General features: G+C 42.2%; 1 protein-coding gene across 1 annotated transcript; it reads right to left on the reverse strand.

The window, feature by feature from the left end:
- Positions 1–6,314: 6,314 nt before the first annotated feature.
- Positions 6,315–10,514, reverse strand: LOC115207236 (homeobox protein BarH-like 1). Its single transcript, XM_029774209.1, has 4 exons — positions 9,959–10,514; positions 7,934–8,225; positions 7,600–7,684; positions 6,315–6,766 (listed from the first exon to the last, which is right to left on the reverse strand). Exons 1-4 carry the CDS (start codon positions 10,158–10,160, stop codon positions 6,599–6,601), a joined length of 747 nt encoding a protein of 248 aa, XP_029630069.1. The 5' UTR covers positions 10,161–10,514; the 3' UTR covers positions 6,315–6,598.
- Positions 10,515–21,482: the final 10,968 nt, after the last annotated feature.

Consider the following 21,482-nt stretch of genomic DNA (forward strand, 5'->3'; position numbering starts at 1 on the left):
CAGTAAAGTTCCATCTATATGCAGATGATCCAGTCATATATTCATGTGCTCCTTCTCTGGTTCAGGCTGTTGAAGAGCTCCAGACTGCTTTTCAGTCACTGCAGGCCTCCCTTTATGGTCACAAACTGATCTTTAATGTACAAAAAACTAAATTCATGACCTTTACCACAGCTAGAACTCTGCCAGAGAATGTTAGCATTGTCACATCTGGTGGATTATCCATTGAAAAAGTGGCATCCTACAAATACCTAGGTATTTGGTTGAATGACAAATTGTCCTTTAAAAAGTTAATTTGGATAATCTTGTGACAAAGGTTAAATTGAAATTGGGTTTTTATTTTCGTAATAAGGCTTGCTTCCCATTTATGGCTAGAAAGAAGCGTGTTCAGGCCACTTTTCTCTCTGTAATTGATTATGGTGACTTGTTGTATATGCATGCAGCCTCCTCCATCTTACAGAGACTGGACTGTGTTTATCATCATCCTTGTGCTTTATTACAAATGCCAAGTCACTCCCCCACCATTGCACATTGTACCAAATGGTAGGTTGGACTTCACTTTATATGCGCAGAAAAATACATGTGTATGTGTTCATCTACAAAGCCATTTTGGGTAAACTCCCTCTTTACCTCTGTAGTCTGGTCTCCTTCACCACCAGCAGTTACCATACCCGGTCTGCTAGGTGGTTGCTATGTTACCATACCCGGTCTGCTAGGAGGTTGCTATGTTACCATACCCAGTCTGCTAGGTGGTTGCTATGTTACCATACCTGGTCTGCTAGGTGGTTGCTATGTTACCATACCTGGTCTGCTAGGTGGTTGCTATGTTACCATACCCGGTCTGCTAGGTGGTTGCTATGTTACCATACCCGGTCTGCTAGGTGGTTGCTATGTTACCATACACGGTCTGCTAGGAGGTTGCTATGTTACCATACCCGGTCTGCTAGGTGGTTGCTATGTTACCATACCCGGTCTGCTAGGTGGTTGCTATGTTACCATACCCGGTCTGCTAGGTGGTTGCTATGTTACCATACCCGGTCTGCTAGGTGGTTGCTATGTTACCATACCCGGTCTGCTAGGTGGTTGCTATGTTACCATACACGGTCTGCTAGGTGGTTGCTATGTTACCATACCCAGTCTGCTAGGTGGTTGCTATGTTACCATACCCGGTCTGCTAGGCGGTTGCTATGTTACCATACCCGGTCTGCTAGGTGGTTGCTATGTTACCATACCCGGTCTGCTAGGTGGTTGCTATGTTACCATACCCGGTCTGCTAGGTGGTTGCTATGTTACCATACACGGTCTGCTAGGTGGTTGCTATGTTACCATACCCAGTCTGCTAGGTGGTTGCTATGTTACCATACCCGGTCTGCTAGGCGGTTGCTATGTTACCATACCCAGTCTGCTAGGCGGTTGCTATGTTACCATACCCAGTCTGCTAGGTGGTTGCTACTTAAAGTCCCCAGGACATTCACAGTATTAGGCAAGACTGCCTTCTCTTCTTGTGAACCAGACGCATGGAATAATCTATAATCCATGCTTCATCTAGACATGTTAGTGCCACTGAAAGAATTTAAAATATTGATGGGAGACTGTTACAGAGGAGTGTACAGTGGGGGAAAAAAGTATTTGATCCCCTGCTGATTTTGTACGTTTGCCCACTGACAAAGAAATGATCAGTCTATAATTTTAATGGTAGGTTTATTTGAACAGTGAGAGACAGAATAGCAACAAAAAAATCCAGAAAAACGCATGTCAAAAATGTTATAAATTGATCAGCATTTTAATGAGGGAAATAAGTTTTGACCCCCCTCTCAATCAGAAAGATTTCTGGCTCCCAGGTGTCTTTTATACAGGTAACGAGCTGAGATTAGGACCACACTCTTAAAGGGAGTGCTCCTAACCGCAGCTTATTACCTGTAAAAAAGACAGGGGGTCTTATTTCCCTCATTAAAATGCAAATCATTTTATAACATTTTTGACATGCGTTTTTCTAGATTTTTTTGTTGTCATTCTGTCTCTCACTGTTAAAATAAACCTACCATTATAATTATAGACTGATAATTTCTTTGTCAGTGGGCAAACGTACAAAATCAGCAGGGGATCAAATACTTTTTCCTTCACTGTAAATGCTTTTTTTAGGCTGGATCATGTTGTTGAATTGTATTGTTGTATGTTTTAATTCTGTAATGTATTGATTTTTGCTGCCTTCTTGGACAGGTCTCCCTTGAAAAAGAGACTCTGGGTCTCAATGGGCTTTTCCTGGTTAAATAAAGGTTATATTAAAATAATTTAAACAAAGGTTTGCGTATTTTTAAATCTGCCAATTGTTGCTGAAAATGGGAGGAATGTGTGTATTTACATGGCAGTGCATGGAGAATGGTGTTATTACTATCGGGAAAATGAAAGTACCTGTTGTTCCACTTGGAACCTTAAGTCAAGGTCAGAATACAACATACCTGTAGACACACCTTCATTCCTTTGATCTCCACCCAAAAGGAAGAGCTGGTGAATAGCATGCTATTCTCATGGGGACCCATTCCGATTTAGGAATTTACAACTTTCCAACCGCTGAAAACTTGCTAGCCGACAGATTTTACTGTGGAATTTTTAATTCGATATTGTTTTCAGTAAATGTATCTTAAACCATCCCCTTTAAATACAGTGTACCTTTTTATTTAGAATTTTGTCGACACACTCGAGAGAGAGTGGGTTCAGAATGTTAAGGTTCAGTTAAAGAAACCCATCCAAATATTATATGCATATTCATCTGTCTCAGCAATTGGTGGATTTAAAAATACTCTGATCTTGTAGATTATTTAGGTTTGGGAACGTGTTTATGAATCATTTAAATAAAAGGTTAAATAAAAATGTCAACATTTTTTTTTTAAATCATAAAAAACAGGTTTGAAGAACCTTTGAGCCTGAAAGAAAGAAAACGGTGGTTGGGTTCATTCTAAAAAATTGCCACGTTCAGTTCTTCAACCCGTGGTAATGTTGGAACATTAGTGCACATAGAATTATAACAGGGAGAATACTGTTCAATAGAGGTTATAACAGGGAGAATACTGTTCAATAGAGGTTATAACAGGGAGAATACTGTTCAATAGAGGTTATAACCTGCTCTATTACCTGTACTAACCATGGGACTGTTATAACAGGGAGAATACTGTTCAATAGAGGTTATAACCTGCTCTATTACCGGTACTAACCATGGGACTGTTATAACAGGGATAATACTGTTCAATAGAAGTTATAACCTGCTCTATTACCGGTACTAACCATGGGACTGTTATAACAGGGATAATACTGTTCAATAGTAGGTTATACCCTGGTCTATTACCTGTACTAACCATGAGACTGTTATAACAGGGATAATACTGTTCAATAGAGGTTATACCCTGGTCTATTACCTGTACTAACCAGGCTTTATTTTATTTATTTAACCTTTATTTGAAAAAAGGTCTGCACTTTTTTATTTTTTATTATGAACTGTTACTAATGATCCTCAGAAACAACCACACGGCCATAACAGCGTTTACCGTGGAAGAAAATTAAGGTAAACGAAACTGTAGCTCAGTTGGTAGAGCATGGTGTTTGCAACACCAGGGTTGTGGGTTCGATTCCCACGGGGGGCCAGCACAGAAAAAAAATGTATGAAATTGTATGAAATGTATGCATTCACTACTGTAAGTCGCTCTGGATAAGAGCGTCTGCTAAATGACGTAAATGTAAATGGAATGATAATGTAGGCTATACCAACTGAAGGGGACTAACAGTGTAATTAAATGGAATGATAATGTAGGCTAAACCAACTGAAGAGAACTGACAGTGTAATGGAATGATAATGTAGGCTATACCAACTGAAGAGAACTAACAGTGTAATGGAATGATAATGTAGGCTATACCAACTGAAGAGAACTGACAGTGTAATGGAATGATAATGTAGGCTATACCAACTGAAGAGAACTAACAGTGTAATTGAATGATAATGTAGGCTAAACCAACTGAAGGGGACTAACAGTGTAATTAAATGGAATGATAATGTAGGCTATACCAACTGAAGGGGACTAACAGTGTAATGGAATGATAATGTAGGCTATACCAACTGAAGGGGACTAACAGTGTAATGGAATGATAATGTAGGCTATACCAACTGAAGGGAACTAACAGTGTAATGGAATGATAATGTAGGCTAAACCAACTGAAGGGAACTAACAGTGTAATGGAATGATAATGTAGGCTAAACCAACTGAAGGGAACTGACAGTGTAATGGAATGATAATGTAGGCTAAACCAACTGAAGGGAACTAACAGTGTAATTAAATGGAATGATAATGTAGGCTATACCAACTGAAGGGAACTAACAGTGTAATGGAATGATAATGTAGGCTATACCAACTGAAGAGAACTAACAGTGTAATTAAATGGAATGATAATGTAGGCTATACCAACTGAAGGGCGCTAACAGTGTAATGGAATGATAATGTAGGCCATACCAACTGAAGAGAACTAACAGTGTAATTAAATGGAATGATAATGTAGGCTATACCAACTGAAGGGAACTGACAGTGTAATGGAATGATAATGTAGGCTATACCAACTGAAGAGAACTAACAGTGTAATGGAATGATAATGTAGGCTATACCAACTGAAGGGAGCTAACAGTGTAATGGAATGATAATGTAGGCTATACCAACTGAAGGGAGCTAACAGTGTAATGGAATGATAATGTAGGCTATACCAACTGAAGGGAACTAACAGTGTAATGGAATGATAATGTAGGCTATACCCACTGAAGAGAACTAACAGTGTAATGGAATGATAATGTAGGCTATACCAACTGAAGAGAACTAACAGTGTAATTAAATGGAATGATAATGTAGGCTATACCAACTGAAGGGAACTGACAGTAAATTGGCAGTTAAATAGGCCTATGTGTGGTCATTACTGACGGCCGATAATGATAGTGGTTAATATTTAACATGACAGATAATGTCGGGGTAGCCTGTAATTAAGACGTTCGAGAGCGGCCTTCCCTGCAAAGTAAAAGGCCTTACAATTGAAATGCTGCGTAATTTATTAATAATTAATAATCGGTTGAGAATGTGAAAGGAAGGATATTAGTTTATTGGATCAGAAACTAATGTGGTGTTCTTCTTTGAGACGTGCAAGCTGTTCACTCGGATCAGAAACTAATGTGGTGTTCTTCTTTGAGACGTGCAAGCTGTTCACTCGGATCAGAAACTAATGTGGTGTTCTTCTTTGAGACGTGCAAGCTGTTCACTCGGATCAGAAACTAATGTGGTGTTCTTCTTTGAGACGTGCAAGCTGTTCACTCGTATGTGATAAGACTCACTAGTTTGTTTAGCTGACTCCGTGGTTAGAAAGGGAAGTCTTTCTAACCCTTATCGCGTTAGACGATCAGTTAGATATGAGATGTCATTATTGACCGAGAAGGGTTATTGGTTGTCTAGTTAAAAACGTTTGATTCGATCACATGACAGTATCATTTTCATTATCAGTGGTGAGCACTAGATTTGATCATATTGGATGTGCCTGTAGGCCTCAGTCACAGTTATGAGTGTTCAAGCACCAGTTTTCTATGGAGTTTAGCCTACTTGTGTTAAATTACCCTTCAAGTCATATTATTAAGCACTCATATTTCGCTTTGGTCGTTACATTTCGTCTCCGTTCAAATAAACCCAGGGCTCTCTATATCACGCAGAATTGTCCGTAATGTTAGGCCTACCCACCAAGAAATTGTAGCACTGCTAAAATGTTATTAAGTGAACGACAGTTCACATCACAGCGTTGGAACAGAACAAGCAGATGGACAGGCCTATAAGTGAACCAGAATGGTCATGTTTTGGAGGGGAAATGACCTCCCAGCTGCCAACATCAACATTCTTATGTGATTGCAGGAAATATCAATTTTGGTCAAATTTCTTTTCAATATAAAATACAAATAAAATAACAATTTAAGTGTAAGTGAAAAAATATTTAATTACATCCAAAAATGTCTTTATAATAAAAACCGAATAAAACATGTAAATATGCAAAACAAACAAAGCAGAACAGAACAGAACAGTGTAAAGTGGGTCCTTTCGAATGGAGGCAATGAAGCGGTACCTACTGGTCGGTGTTTCTCTGTCTCCTTTCCTCTCCTCTCCTCTCTTCTCCTCTCCTCTCCTCTCCTCTCCTCTCCTCTCTTCTCCTCTCCTCTCCTCTCCTCTCCTCTCCTCTCCTCTCCTCTCTACCGATCCACAGCTGTAACAACAGCTCGTCGTGACGCGGAGGGACGCACATAGTAGGTATTGAGAACATATTGATGATGAAAGAAGATGTAATATAGCATACAAAAATTAACATCGTCCCAGCATGAGCGAGATTAGTAGTAACAAAAAAAAAATCTGGTTCCGCCTCTCGTACCGGAGGCGAACATCAGTCGCTCTATAAGTTCCAACATATCGACGTCAAGGCACTTGGATCCAGCGGTCGACCAGGCATGCAACATTACGCATCCCCGAGGCTGTATGCCAGGAGAACATCGTCAGATAGTTAGTTGTCAGTTAGTCGGAGGCTCGGAGCACCGACGGTATTATTCCTCTTGGTTAGTGTCTGAATGTGACGAGGTGGAACCGTCCGACTTACGGTCGACGTCTCGAGTCCTCTCCTGCTCCGAAAGCTGCTCGCTCGACGGGATGGAATTCTTCTTGGGACGGCCTTTTGGTTTGGTCGGAGACTCCAATCCTCCTCCTTGTAGGACCTGTACAGTGGAAACGATTCAGTTAAAATAATTCAATAGTCCGCAATGAAACGGTTTAGTCCTACCATAAAACCAAGATAATTCCTACCATAAAACCAAGATAATTCCTACCATAAACCAAGATAATTCCTACCATAAAACCAGAGATAATTCCTACCATAAAGCCAAGATAATTCCTACCATAAAACCAAGATAATTCCTACCATAAAACCAAGATAATTCCTACCATAAAATCAAAGATAATTCCTACCATAAAACCAAGATAATTCCTACCATAAAACCAAAGATAATTCCTACCATAAAACCAAGATAATTCCTACCATAAAACCAAGATAATTACTACAATAAAACCAAGATAATTCCTACCATAAAACCAAGATAATTCCTACCATAAAACCAAAGATAATTCCTACCATAAAACCAAAGATAATTCCTACCATAAAGCCAAGATAATTCCTACCATAAAATCAAAGATAATTCCTACCATAAAACCAAAGATAATTCCTACCATAAAACCAAGATAATTCCTACCATAAAACCAAGATAATTCCTACCATAAAACCAAGATAATTCCTACCATAAAACCAAAGATAATTCCTACCATAAAACCAAAGATAATTCCTACCATAAAACCAAGATAATTCCTACCATAAAACCAAGATAATTCCTACAATAAAACCAAGATAATTCCTACCATAAAACCAAAGATAATTCCTACCATAAAACCAAGATAATTCCTACCATAAAACCAAAGATAATTCCTACCATAAAACCAAGATAATTATTGACAAGTCATTCTCCTCCTTGTCATATTATGCAGAATAAGAACTTACTATTTTCTTCCATTTCATTCTCCTGTTCTGGTACCAGGTTTTGACTTGTAGTTGACTCAGATTCAGACACTCAGCCAGATCTATTCTACATGAACAAAGACAGAGGCGATTAGAGAGATTTCCTTTACATTCTCTAATAGCACAGTATGACGCTGCTTTGAACTAAAAGCAGTCGATAGTCAATGGTAATAAAGAGCGGTATTTTCTTTGGTTTCATCAATCATAAAAGCAGATAAGGCATTTGGATGTTTTTATTTCTGCCTGTCACCTTTTCCGCACATCAGCAATAACTGGGCTTGGGGATAAACGATGTGGATTGAATTCATTTGAATACCTGTCTGGTGTTGAAAGGTACTTTTGTTTCTCAAATCTCTTCTCCAGGCCCATGAGCTGTAGCTCAGTGAAGACCGTCCTGCTCCGTCGGCCCTTTTTGGTCTTGCTGCTGCCGTCGCCGATGTGCTCCAGCTTGCTTCGGAGGTGGAGGTCCAGCGGGAGGTGGTGGGAGGCTGAGCCGCTGTGCAGGCCTGGAGCCCCGGATAGGAGAGCAGAGCCTAACTGTGATCCAAGTGAACAAGAGAGTGGCGACATGGGGAACTTCAGGATACCCGACTGGTCGGCCTTCAAAACTGCAAGTCAAAGTCCAACAATATCACATTTAAATGGAATTATTCTCGATCTACACGAAGATAATTCATTTAACAACGCCTATAGGCTGAACACGGCTATTAGCTATTACAAACTGATGACGACTGTTTTCTTGGGGAAATAAAGGTTAACATGAATACAGTAAAATGTTACTAAAACATTTTATTTTATAATATTATTATTATTATTTGTATTATTATATTGTTAGATCTGTATTATTTTAATAATAGTAAAGTCATAGCAGTATTGTAGCCTATTTAAGATATTATTACATTATACTACGATAGGCCTCGGCCAACTACAAATAAGAATAATTTAATTGTAAAATGGTATTGTATTTATTTAATAATTATGGTAATACTTATAGCAATAGTTCTATTATTATAAACATTATATATGTATATTCTAATTAACTATGAAAATATAATTTCAATTAATGTCGTATGTAACCAAATGCATCTACTTTCTAGTCGAAATATTGACTCGTAAGGTGACTTCATACTACTACTACTTAGTGTGTTTCTTCACCCACCAACACAACTTCCCTGAGACAAATTCATATGACCCGTATGACTGCTGAAATGCATAAATAGTGGTATTCGATAAACAAGGCCTAATTTTACAAATCACATGACCAATCAATGTAAACACGTGTAATAGGTTTTGGCCTTTCTAGGGAGTTTTTCCTAGCCACTGTGCTTCTACACCTGCATTGCTTGCTGTTTGGGGTTTTAGGCTGGGTTTCTGTACAGCACTTTGAGATATCAGCTGATGTAAGAAGGGCTATATAAATACATTTGATTGATTGATTGATTGATAATACTACACTGGAAAAAGAACATGAGTCCAATACTCTGAAGACAGAGACCCGCTGCGTGAAACTTAAGGCCCGCATCGCCCTTTCTAAGGCCCGCATCGCCCTTTCTAAGGCCCGCATCGCCCTTTCTAAGGCCCGCATCGCCCTTTCTAAAGTATTTCTAAAGTCTGATGACACAGTGTGAACATTCGCTCGAGTGGAAACATTCACAAGATAAACTTGTCTACCTTTTTTGATACAGCAATATATACTTTAGAAACCTTCTTAAAGATCCAATGACATTACAATGTTGTTCTTGAAATACGGTGACTAAAATTAGAGCACCCGAGTGGCGCAGCGGTCTAAGGCGATGCAGTGCAAGAGGCGTCCCTGGTTCGTATCCAGGCTGTATCACATCCGGCCGTGACAGGGAGTCCCAATTGGCCCAGCGTCTTCCGAGGTAGGCCGTCATTGTAAATGAGAATATGTTCTTATCGGACTTTCCTGGTTAAATAAAAAGGCCCGCACTGGTAACGCGCTTCTCTCGGTTGCTTATTCTGGGGGGCATCAGAGAAACCGTTGGTTGACCTTTGACCTATAACATACTATTTGTAGCCTATATATACAGATTTGAAACGTTCCTAGATCGTGCACTTTCAATAAGTAAATAATACCAGAAACACAAATGTAAACAGGCTCATATTTAAAGATGCATTAAATGAACCTGTTTTACGAGCGCCATTTGGGACAATTACTGCCTGAACGAAACGAAACGCAAGCAGTCATCGGGAGCAGGGTTTCCCAAACTCGGTCCCGGTCTAGAGAAGACTATATTAGACTTATTGCAAATACTATCACATTTTTCGGATACACACCTCCATCTTAAAACAAGCTAGAATCATAAGCAGTGCATCTTACCCAGGTGGCTGTGGTATGGTCGCGCCGACAACAGAGCTTGTACTCCGAACTTGAGCAGCTCCCCTGCCGGGGTAGACACCTTATGGTGGTCGGTCAGAATCTCTTCCATCATGAAGCTCCGGTAGCGGTGTGAGTGGGAGCGGGGGTCGGTGTACCCCTCCGGTAGATAGTAGTGAGCCCCTAAGTCCAAGGGATGCTGCATGGTTCGGTTAAGTCAACGGGAGAGACGGAGTGCAATAAAAACGTTATTTTTTTTTCTTCCTTCTTGGTGTAGTTTATCTATAACGTCCCTTCTCACTTTACAACTCCGGGAGAAAATAAGTCACTCTGATGCAGGGCTGGAAGTTAACATCCTCAACTGGACACTGAAAAGAAACCCGTCCCGATCCCGCCGGGTGGCTGAACCCGACGTGTCCTTTTCTTATTATCTCCTTAAATGTGCAATATGGAAGCAAACGTCCTCAAAGTGTCATCATAATGTTTCATTTCCGGCCAATATGAAGTCATGCAGTCTACCCGTGTTTACTGTAGACTATAGCGTCGCGGAGAATATGCTCGGAGGACAGCAGTTCAGCGCTTATAAGAGAGGCCCCTTTCTATGCCCCTCCCCTCCTAAGACCAGCCAGCCTCTCAGACCCGAGGAAGGAAGGAAACATCTAGTAACGCTACTTTGCATGCTAAAATAGGCAAATTATTTAAGCAAATTAGTAGGCATGCATTTGGTTTGGACACATTAGCCTGCCTATCTACTCTTGACCAGAGAAAGCAGGAGAGATGTATTGTGCACAATGTACTGCACCTGTACATAGCCCATCTATCTACCTACCTCATCCCCATACTGTATTTATTTATTTATCTTGCTCCTTTGCATCCCAGTATCTCTACTTGCACATTCATCTTCTGCACATCTACCATTCCAGTGTTTAATTGCTATATTGTAATTACTTCGCCACCATGGCCTATTTATTGCCTTAATAACTTACCTCATTTGCAAACACTGTATACAGACTTTGTCTTCTTTTGTTCTACTGTATTATTGACTGTATGTTTGTTTATTCCATGTGTAACTCTGTGTTGTTGTATGTGTCACACTGCTTTGCTTTATCTTGGCCAGGTCGCAGTTGTAAATGAGAACTTGTTCTCAACTAGCCTACCTGGTTAAATAAAGGGTTATATATATATATAATATATAAATACCTGGTTAAATAAAGGGTTATATATATAATATATAAATACCTGGTTAAATAAAGGGTTATATATATAATATATAAATACCTGGTTAAATAAAGGGTTATATATATAATATATAAATACCTGGTTAAATAAAGGGTTATATATATAATATATAAATACCTGGTTAAATAAAGGGTTATATATATAATATATAAATACCTGGTTAAATAAAGGGTTATATATATAATATATAAATACCTGGTTAAATAAAAGGTTATATATATATATATAATATATAAATACCTGGTTAAATAAAGGGTTATATATATAATATATAAATACCTGGTTAAATAAAGGGTTATATATATAATATATAAATACCTGGTTAAATAAAGGGTTATATATATATAATATATAAATACCTGGTTAAATAAAGGGTTATATATATATAATATATAAATACCTGGTTAAATAAAGGGTTATATATATAATATATAAATACCTGGTTAAATAAAGGGTTACATATATATAATATATAAATACCTGGTTAAATAAAGGTGAAATAAATACATGTTGAAGGAATGCTGGTGTGAGATGGTCAATGTAAAGGGCCCAATGGCTTCGTCTTTGAAATGCATTTTACAATGAATGTTAAAACATTTTGTTGTAGAAAGTAAACATTTCGATTAAATATATCAGGGAAATGTATACAAATGTAGGCCTATGCAATTTCTTAAAGACATGCAATTCATTCACACCCAAACACTGACCACCACCAGATCAGGTCACGTAACATTGTTGAGAAATGGCCAGAAGCATCAATCTCTTAGTTTGCTTCATTAATGATGACTCGCTCCAGCAGGTATATCTCACTGGTCATCCCCAAAAGCCTATTCCTACTTTGGCCAGCCCTTTCCTTCCATCTCTGATGCCAATGACTAGAACAAATTGCAAAAATCACTGAAGCTGGAGACTCATATATCCCTCACTAACTTTAAGCACCTTCTGTCAGAGCAGCTCACAGATCACTGCACCTGGTTAAATAAAGGGTTATATGTATAATATATAAATACCTGGTTAAATAAAGGGTTATATGTATAATATATAAATACCTGGTTAAATAAAGGTGAAATAAAATAAAACCCCAAAAACTCCATCACTCTTCAACTTCTATTTTAGATTATAGTTAAAACAAACTTACAAATCTCACATGTTCAGATATACACTACATGACCAATATTATGTGGAGACCTGCTCGTCAAACATCTCATTCCAAATCATAGGCATTAATATGGAGTTGGTCCCCCCCTTTGCTGCTATAACAGCCTCCACTCTTCTGGGAAGTCATTAATATGGAGTTGGTCCTCCTTTGCTGCTATAACAGCCTCCTTTCTTCTGGGAAGGCTTTCCACTAGATGTTGGAACATTGCTGCTATAACAGCCTCCACTCTTCTGGGAAGGCTTTCCACTAGATGTTGGAACATTGCTGCTATAACAGCCTCCACTCTTCTGGGAAGGCTTTCCACTAGATGTTGGAACATTGCTGCTATAACAGCCTCCACTCTTCTGGGAAGGCTTTCCACTAGATGTTGGAACATTGCTGCTATAACAGCCTCCACTCTTCTGGGAAGGCTTTCCACTAGATGTTGGAACATTGCTGCTATAACAGCCTCCACTCTTCTGGGAAGGCTTTCCACTAGATGTTGGAACATTGCTTCTATTACAGCCTCTACTCTTCTGGGAAGGCTTTCCACTAGATGTTGGAACATTGCTGCTATAACAGTCTCCACTCTTCTGGGAAGGCTTTCCACTAGATGTTGGAACATTGCTTCTATTACAGCCTCTACTCTTCTGGGAAGGCTTTCCACTAGATGTTGGAACATTGCTGCGGGGACTTGCTTCCATTCAGTACAAGAGCATTAGTGAGGTCGGGCACTGATGTTAGGTGATTAGGCCTGGCTGTCACGTCCTGACCAGTAAAGGGGTCTATTTGTTATTGTAGTTTGGTCAGGACGTGACAGAGGGTATTTGTTTTCATGGTTTTGTGTATGTGTTTAGATAGAGGGATATTTTGTGTAGAGTGTTTCTGGGGTTTATTGGTGTAAGTGTCGATGTAGAGGGGGTAGTTTTATTTATGGGTGTTGGGTATGTTCTTGTGTTTGTATTTCTAAGGGGCTGTTCTAGTTTTGTATTTCTGTGTTGGCCTGGTATGATTCTCAATCAGGAACAGCTGTACATCGTTGTTGCTGATTGAGAGTCATACTTAGGTCGCCTGTTTTCACCTGTTAGTTTGTGGGAGATTGTGCTGTGTATAGCTTGGTGCCTGACCGACCTGTTATTCGTCGTTGTGTTTTGTATACGTGTTTGTTTTGGGTTTTTCCTTTTTTGTCCCAATAAAAAGAAGATGAGTGTACATATTCCCGCTGCGTTTTGGTCTCAACCCTACGACTACCGTGACACTGGCTCGCAGTCGGCGTTCCAATTCATCCCAAAGGTGTTCGATGGGGTTGAGGTGGGGGCTCTGTGCAAGCCAGTCAAGTTCCTCCACACCGATCTCGACAAACCATTTCTGTATGGACCTCGCTTTGTGCACGGGGGCATTGTCATGCTGAAACTGTTGCCACAAAGTTGGAAGAACAGAATCATCTAGAATGTCATTGTATTCTGAAGCAATACGATTTCCTTTCACTGGAACTAAGGGGCCCGAACCATGAAAAACAGCCCCAGGCCATTATTCCTCCTCCACCAAACTTTACAGTTGGCACTATGCATTGGGGCAGGTAGCGTCCTCCTAGCATCCGCCAAACCCAGATTCATCTGTCAGACTGCCAGATGGTGAAGAGTGATTCATCACTCCAGAAAACGCGTTTCCACTGCTCCAGAGTCCAATAGCGGCGAGCTTTACACCACTCCAGCCGACGCTTGGCATTGCACATGGTGATCTTAGGTTTGGGTGCAGCTGCTCGACCATGGAAACCCATTTCATGAAGCTCCCACCGAACAGTTCTTGTGCTGACGTTTCTTCCAGAGGCAGTTTGGAACTCGGTAGTGAGTGTTGCAACCGAGGACAGATGATTTTTACGCGCTATACGCTTTAGCGCTCGGCGGTCCCGTTCTGTAAGCTGAGCTTGTGTGGCCTACCACTTTGTGGCTGAGCCGTTTTTGCTCCTAGCCCTTGTCACTTCACAATAACAGCAATCACAGTTGGCCTGGGGAAGCTCTAGCCGGGCAGAAATTTGCCAAACTAACAAGTTGGGTTCATGAGTGGTGCAGCGGTCTAAGGCACTGCATCTCAGTGCTAGAGGTGTCACTACAGACCCTGGTTCGATTCCAAGCTGTATCACAACCGGCCATGATTGGGAGTCCCAAAGGGCGGCATACAATTGGCCCAGCGTTGTCCGGGTAATGGTTTGGCAGGGGCAGGCCCTCATTGTAAATAAGAATTTGTTCTTAACTGACTTGCCTTGTTAAATAAATAAAATTGTTGGAAAGGTGGCATCCTATGACGGTGCCATGCTGACAGTCACTGAGCTCTTCAGTAAGGCCATTCTAATGCCAATGTTTTGTCTATGGAGATTGCATGGCTCTGTGCTCGATAGTATACGCCTGTCAGCAACGGGTGTGGCTGAAATAGTCAAATCCACTAATTTGAAGGGGTGTCCACATACATTTGTATATATGGTGTAGCTTCAAATTGAAACAGGGTTAGCTTGTAAAGTGGTATAATGTTTGCTAATGCTAGGCCTCAAATACTGGATAGTATACTGAACAAAAATATAAAACGCAACATGCAACAATTTCAAAGATAGTTACAGTTCATAGAAGGAAATCAGTCAATTTAAATACATTTATTACGCCCTAATCTATGGTTTTCACATGACTGGCCATAGGCCCACCCACTTGGTAGAGAAATTAACATTAAAATCTCTGGCAACAGCTCTGTTGGACATTCCTGCAGTCAGCATGCCAATTGACTGGGCTGAGCGGGAACTGTGCTTCCGCAGAGGTAGGGAGGCGAGCAAGCCAGAGGTGGATGAACGCAGTGCCCTTCTTTGGGTGTAGGGCCTGATCAGAGCCTGAAGGTACGGAGGTGCCGTTCCCCTCACAGCTCCGTAGGCAAGCACCATGGTCTTGTAGCAGATGCGAGCTTCAACTGGAAGCCAGTGGAGTGTGCGGAGGAGCGGGGTGACGTGAGAGAACTCGGGAAGGTTAAACACCAGACGGGCTGCGGCGTTCTGGATGAGTTGTAGGGGTTTAATGGCACAGGCAGGGAGCCCCGCCAGCAGCGAGTTGCAGTAATCCAGACGGGAGATGACAAGTGCCTGGATTAGGACCTGCGCCGCTTCCTGTGTAAGGCAGGGTCGTACTCTGCGAATGTTGTAGAGCATGAACCTACAGGATCGGGTCACCGCCTTGATGTTAGCGGAGAACGACAGGGTGTTGTCCAGGGTCACCCCAAGGCACTTAGCACTCTGGGAGGAGGACACAATGGAGTTGTCAACCGTGATGGCGAGATCATGGAACGGGCAGTCCTTCCCCGGGAGGAAGAGCAGCTCCGTCTTGCCGAGGTTCAGCTTGAGGTGGTGATCCGTCATCCACACTGATATGTCTGCCAGACATGCAGAGATGCGATTCGCCACCTGGTTATCAGAAGGGGGAAAGGAGAAGATTAATTGTGTGTCGTCTGCGTAGCAATGATAGGAGAGACCATGTGAGGATATGACAGAGCCAAGTGACTTGGTGTATAGCGAGAATAGGAGAGGGCCTAGAACTGAGCCCTGGGGGACACCAGTGGTGAGAGCACGTGGTGCGGAGACGGATTCTCGCCACGCCACCTGGTAGGAGCGACCTGTCAGGTAGGACGCAATCCAAGAGTGAGCCGCGCCGGAGATGCCCAACTCGGAGAGGGTGGAGAGGAGGATCTGATGGTTCACAGTATCAAAGGCAGCAGATAGGTCTAGAAGGATGAGAGCAGAGGGGAGAGAGTTAGCTTTAGCAGTGCGGAGAGCCTCCGTGACACAGAGAAGAGCAGTCTCAGTTGAATGACCAGTCTTGAAACCTGACTGATTTGGATCAAGAAGGTCATTCTGAGAGAGATAGCAAGAGAGCTGGCCAAGGACGGCACGCTCAAGAGTTTTGGAGAGGAAAGAAAGAAGGGATACTGGTCTGTAGTTGTTGACATCGGAGGGATCGAGTGTAGGTTTTTTGAGAAGGGGTGCAACTCTCGCTCTCTTGAAGACGGAAGGGACGTAGCCAGTGGTCAAGGATGAGTTGATGAGCGAGGTGAGGTAGGGGAGGAGGTCTCCGGAAATGGTCTGGAGAAGAGAGGAGGGGATAGCGTCAAGCGGGCAGGTTGTTGGGCGGCCGGCCGTCACAAGTCGCAAGATTTCATCTGGAGAGAGAGGGGAGAAAGAGGTCAAAGCATAGGGTAGGGCAATGTGAGTAGGACCAGCGGTGTCGTTTGACTTAACAAACGAGGATCGGATGTCGTCAACCTTCTTTTAAAAATGGTTGACGAAGTCATCCGCAGAGAGGGAGAGGGAGGGGGATTCAGGAGGGAGGAGAAGGTGGCAAAGAGCTTCCTAGGGTTAGAGGCAGATGCTTGGAATTTAGAGTGGTAGAAAGTGGCTTTAGCAGCAGAAACAGAGGAAGAAAATGTAGAGAGGAGGGAGTGAAAAGATGCCAGGTCCGCAGGGAGGCTAGTTTTTCTCCATTTCCGCTCGGCTGCCCGGAGCCCTGTTCTGTGAGCTCGCAATGAGTCGTCAAGCCACGGAGCAGGAGGGGAGGACCGAGCCGGCCGGGAGGATAGGGGACATAGAGAGTCAAAGGATGCAGAAAGGGAGGAGAGGAGGGTTGAGGAGGCAGAATCAGGAGATTGGTTGGAGAAGGATTGAGCAGAGGGAAGAGATTATAGGATGGAAGAGGAGAGAGTAGCAGGAGAGAGAGAGCGAAGGTTGCGACGGCGCAATGCCATCTGAATAGGGGCAGAGTGAGTAGTGTTGGAGGAGAGTGAGAGGGAAAAGGATACAAGGTAGTGGTCGGAGACTTGAAGGGGAGTTGCAGTGAAATACTCACTAACAGGGATGTAAACAAATTTGTAGACGAAATTTGAAAGAAATAAGCTCTTTGTGAGTATGGAAAATTCATGAAACACAGCAAAAAAAATTTTTTTTTAATTCTGTGTTCTTTTATTTCAGCTCATAAACATGAGACCAAGACTTTAAATGTTGGGTTTCTATTTTAGTTCAGTTTAGTAGCATAATAAACTCTGAAACCACTGCAGGCTTATATTTCATCACAATGACCATAGGCCTTCAATTATGGCTTCACACATTTGATTTAAAAAAACGAATTTGCTTACCTAAAATTAAATATATTAATCCACTGGCATCTTGAGTCGTGCTGGATCAATGCTGACGTTCCCAAAAATGTTGAATGAAATTTTATTAAAAGTTTCCATCTTTACAGAATCAAACCATTTCTGAAAAATAGTTATTGAGATGTATATTTCTGAATAGACCCGATATGTCAAACCCTTTTAAAAGTTAACCTTCAGAAAGTACCCCTTGACTTATTCCACATTTTGTTGTGTTGCAGTCTGAATTTAAAATGTATTAAATTGATTTATTTCTCTCACCCATCTACACACAATACCCCATAATGAAAAAGTGAAAATAGGCTTTTAGACATTTTAGCAAATGTATTGAAAATGAAATACAGAAATATTTAATTTACATACAGTAAGTATTCTCACCCCTGAGTAAATGCATGTTAGAATCACCTTTGGCAGTGTGCTTGAATGCTTGAAAATATGAAGAGTGGTACTTAGTGATGTGTTGTGTTGGATTCAGGACACAAAGTTAATTTCTTTGCCAAATGTTTTGCAGTTTCACTTTAGTGCCTTATTGCAAAAAGGATGCATATTTTGGAATATTTGTATTCTGTACTACTGTCCCGTCGATGTGGATAGGGGGCTGCTCCCTCTGCTGTTTCCTGAAGTCCACGATCATCTCTTTTGTTTTGTTGACATTGAGTGCGAGGTTATTTTCCTGACACCACACTCCGAGGGCCCTCACCTCCTCCCTGTAGGCTGTCTTGTCGTTGTTGGTAATCAAGCCTACCACTGTAGTGTCGTCTGCAAACTTGATGATTGAGTTGGACGCAGTCATGGGTGAACAGGGAGTACAGGAGAGGGCTGAGAACGCACCCATGTGGGGCCCCAGTGTTGAGGATCAGCGAGGTGGAGATGTTGTTTCCTACCTTCACCACCTGGTGGCGGCCCATCAGGAAGTCCAGGACCCAGTTGCACAGGGCGGGGTCGAGACCCAAGGTCTCGAGCTTAATGACGAGTTTGGAGGGTACTATGGTGTTAAATGCTGAGCTGTAATCGATGAACAGCATTCTTACATTTACATTTACGTCATTTAGCAGACGCTCTTATCCAGAGCGACTTATAAGTTGGTGCATTCACCTTATGATATCCAGTGGAACAACCACTTTACAATAGAACATCTATATCTTTTTTGGGGGGTGGGGGGGGTTAGAAGGATTACTATATACTTTTATTTTATTTCACCTTTATTTAACCAGGTAGGCAAGTTGAGAACAAGTTCTCATTTACAATTGCGACCTGGCCAAGATAAAGCAAAGCAGTTCGACAACATACAACAACACAGAGTTACACATGGAATAAACAAATATACAGTCAATAATACAGTAGAAAAATAAGACTATATACAATGTGAGCAAATGAGGTGAGATAATGGAGGTAAAGGCAAAAAAGGCCATGGTGGCAAAGTAAATACAATATAGCAAGTAAAACACTGGAATGGTAGATTTGTAGTGGAAGAAAGTGCAAAGTAGAAAAATAAATAATGTTGTGCAAAGGAGCAAAATAAATAAAATAAATAAATACAGTAGGGGAAGAGGTAGTTGTTTGGGCTAAATTATAGATGGGCTATGTACAGGTGCAGTGATCTGTGAGCTGCTCTGACAGCTGGTGCTTAAAGTTAGTGAGGGAGATAAGTGTTTCCAGTTTCAGAATTTTTTGTCAAGATGGGTTAGGGCAGTGTGCAGTGTGATGGCGATTTCGTCGTCTGTGGACCTATTGGGTCGGTAAGCAAATTGGAGTGGGTCTAGGGTGTCAGGTAGGGTGGAGGTGATATGGTCCTTGACTAGTCTCTCAAAGCACTTCATAATGACGGAAGTGAGTGCTACAGGGCGGTAGTCATTTAGCTCAGTTACCTGAGCTTTCTTGGGAACAGGAACAACGGTGGCCCTCTTGAAGCATGTGGGGACAGCAGACTGGGATAAGGAATGATTGAATATGTCCGTAAACACACCAGCCAGCTGGTCTTCGCATGCTCTGAGGACGCGGCCGGGGATGCCGTCTGGGCCTGCAGCCTTGCGAGGGTTAACACGTTTAAATGTTTTACTCACGTTGGCTGCAGAGAAGGAGAGCCCGCAGGTTTTGGTAGCGGGCCGTGTTAGTGGCACTGTATTGTCCTCAAAGCGAGCAAAAAAGTTGTTTAGTCTGTCTGGGAGCAAGGCATCGTGGTCCGCGACAGGGCTGGTTTTTCTTTTGTAGTCCGTGATTGACTGTAGACACTGTCACATACCTCTCGTGTCTGAGCCGTTGAATTGCGACTCTACTTTGTCTCTATATTGACGCTTAGCTTGTTTGATTGCCTTGCGGAGGGAATAGCTACACTGTTTATATTCGGTCATGTTTCCGGTCACTTTGCCCTGATTAAAAGCAGTGGTTCGCGCGTTCAGTTTTGCGCGAATGCTGCCATCAATCCACGGTTTCTGGTTGGGGAATGCTTCCTTCTTTTCACTCTGTCAATTAGGTTAGTATTGTGAAGTAACTACAATGTTGTTGATCCATCCTCATTTTTCTCCAATCACAGCCATTCAACTCTGTAACTGTTTTAAAGTCACCATTGGCCTCAAGGTGAAATCCCTGAGCGGTTTCCTTCCTCTCTGGTAACTGAGTTAGGAAGGACGCCTGTATCTTTGTAGTGACTGGATGTATTGATACACCCTTCAAAGTGTAATTAATAACTTCACCATGCTCAAAGGGATATTTAATGTGCTATTTTTATTTGTATCCACCTACCAATAGGTGCCCTTCTTTGTGAGGCATTGGAAAACCTACCTGGTCTTTGTTGTTGAATCTGTGTTTAAAATTCACTGCTCGACTGAGGGACCTTACAGATAATTGTATGTGTGGGGTACAGAGATGAAGTAGTCATTCAGAAATCATGTTAAACACCATTATTACACACAGAGTGAGTCCATGCCCACGAAGCTCATCACTAAGCTAAGGACCCTGGGACTAAACACCTCCCTTTGCAACTGGATCCTGGACTTCCTGACGGGCCGCGCCCAGGTGGTAAGGGTAGGTAACAACACATCCGCCATGCTGATCCTCAACACAAGGGACCCTCAGAGGTGCGTGCTCAGCCCCCTCCTGTACTCCCTGTTCATAGTCCGGGTAGCCATTTGATTACCTGTTCAGGAGTCTTATGGCTTGGGGGTAAAAACTGTTAAGAAGCCTTTTTGTCCTAGACTTGGCACTCCAGTAACGCTTGCCATGCGGTAGTAGAGAGAACAGTCTATGACTGGGGTGGCTGAGGTCTTTGACAATATTTAAGGCCTTCCTCTGACACCGCCTGTTGTAGAGGTCCTGGACGGCAGGCAGCTTGGCCCCAGTGATGTACTGGGCCGTACGCACTACCCTCTGTAGTGCCTTGCGGTCTTAGGCCGAGCAATTTCCGTACCAGGCAGTGATGCAACCAGTCAGGATGCTCTCAATGTTGAAGCTGTAGAACCTTTTGAGGATCTCAGGACCCATGCCAAATCTTTTTAGTTTCCTGAGGGGGAATAGGCTTTGTCGTGCCCTCTTCACGACTGTCTTGGTGTGTTTGGACCATTCTAGTTTGTTGGTGATGTGGACACCAAGGAACTTGAAGCTCTTAACCTGCTTCACTACAGCCCCATCGATGAGAATGGGGGCGTGCTCGGTCCTCCTTTTCCTGTAGTCCACAATCATCTCCTTTGTCTTGGTTACGTTGAGGGATAGGTTGTTATTCTGGCACCACCAGGCCAGGTCTCTGACCTCCTCCTTATAGGCTGTCTCATCATTGTCGTGATCAGGCCTAACACTGTTGTGTCATCTGCAAACTTAATGATGGTGTTGGAGTCGTGCCTGGCCACGCAGTCATGAGTGAACATGGAGTACAGGAGGGGACTGAGCACGCACCCCTGAGGGGCTCCAGTGTTGAGGATCAGCGTGGTGGATGGGTTGCTACCTACCCTCATCACCTGCGGGCGGCCCATCAGGAAGTCC

This window comes from Salmo trutta, chromosome 14, assembly GCF_901001165.1.
Source record: "Salmo trutta chromosome 14, fSalTru1.1, whole genome shotgun sequence".
Lineage (NCBI taxonomy): Eukaryota > Metazoa > Chordata > Actinopteri > Salmoniformes > Salmonidae > Salmo > Salmo trutta.

Bases quoted from the DNA above. Each gene is read 5' to 3' on its own strand.
- LOC115207236 (XM_029774209.1), bottom strand. From the start codon at position 10,160: ATGCAGCATCCCTTGGACTTAGGGGCTCACTACTATCTACCGGAGGGG. The intron at 8,226-9,958 runs GTAAGATGCACT...TTTGACTTGCAG, and splicing joins ACCATACCACAGCCACCTGG to TTTTGAAGGCCGACCAGTCG. The intron at 7,685-7,933 runs GTATTCAAATGA...TTGTTCATGTAG, and splicing joins TACCTTTCAACACCAGACAG to AATAGATCTGGCTGAGTGTC.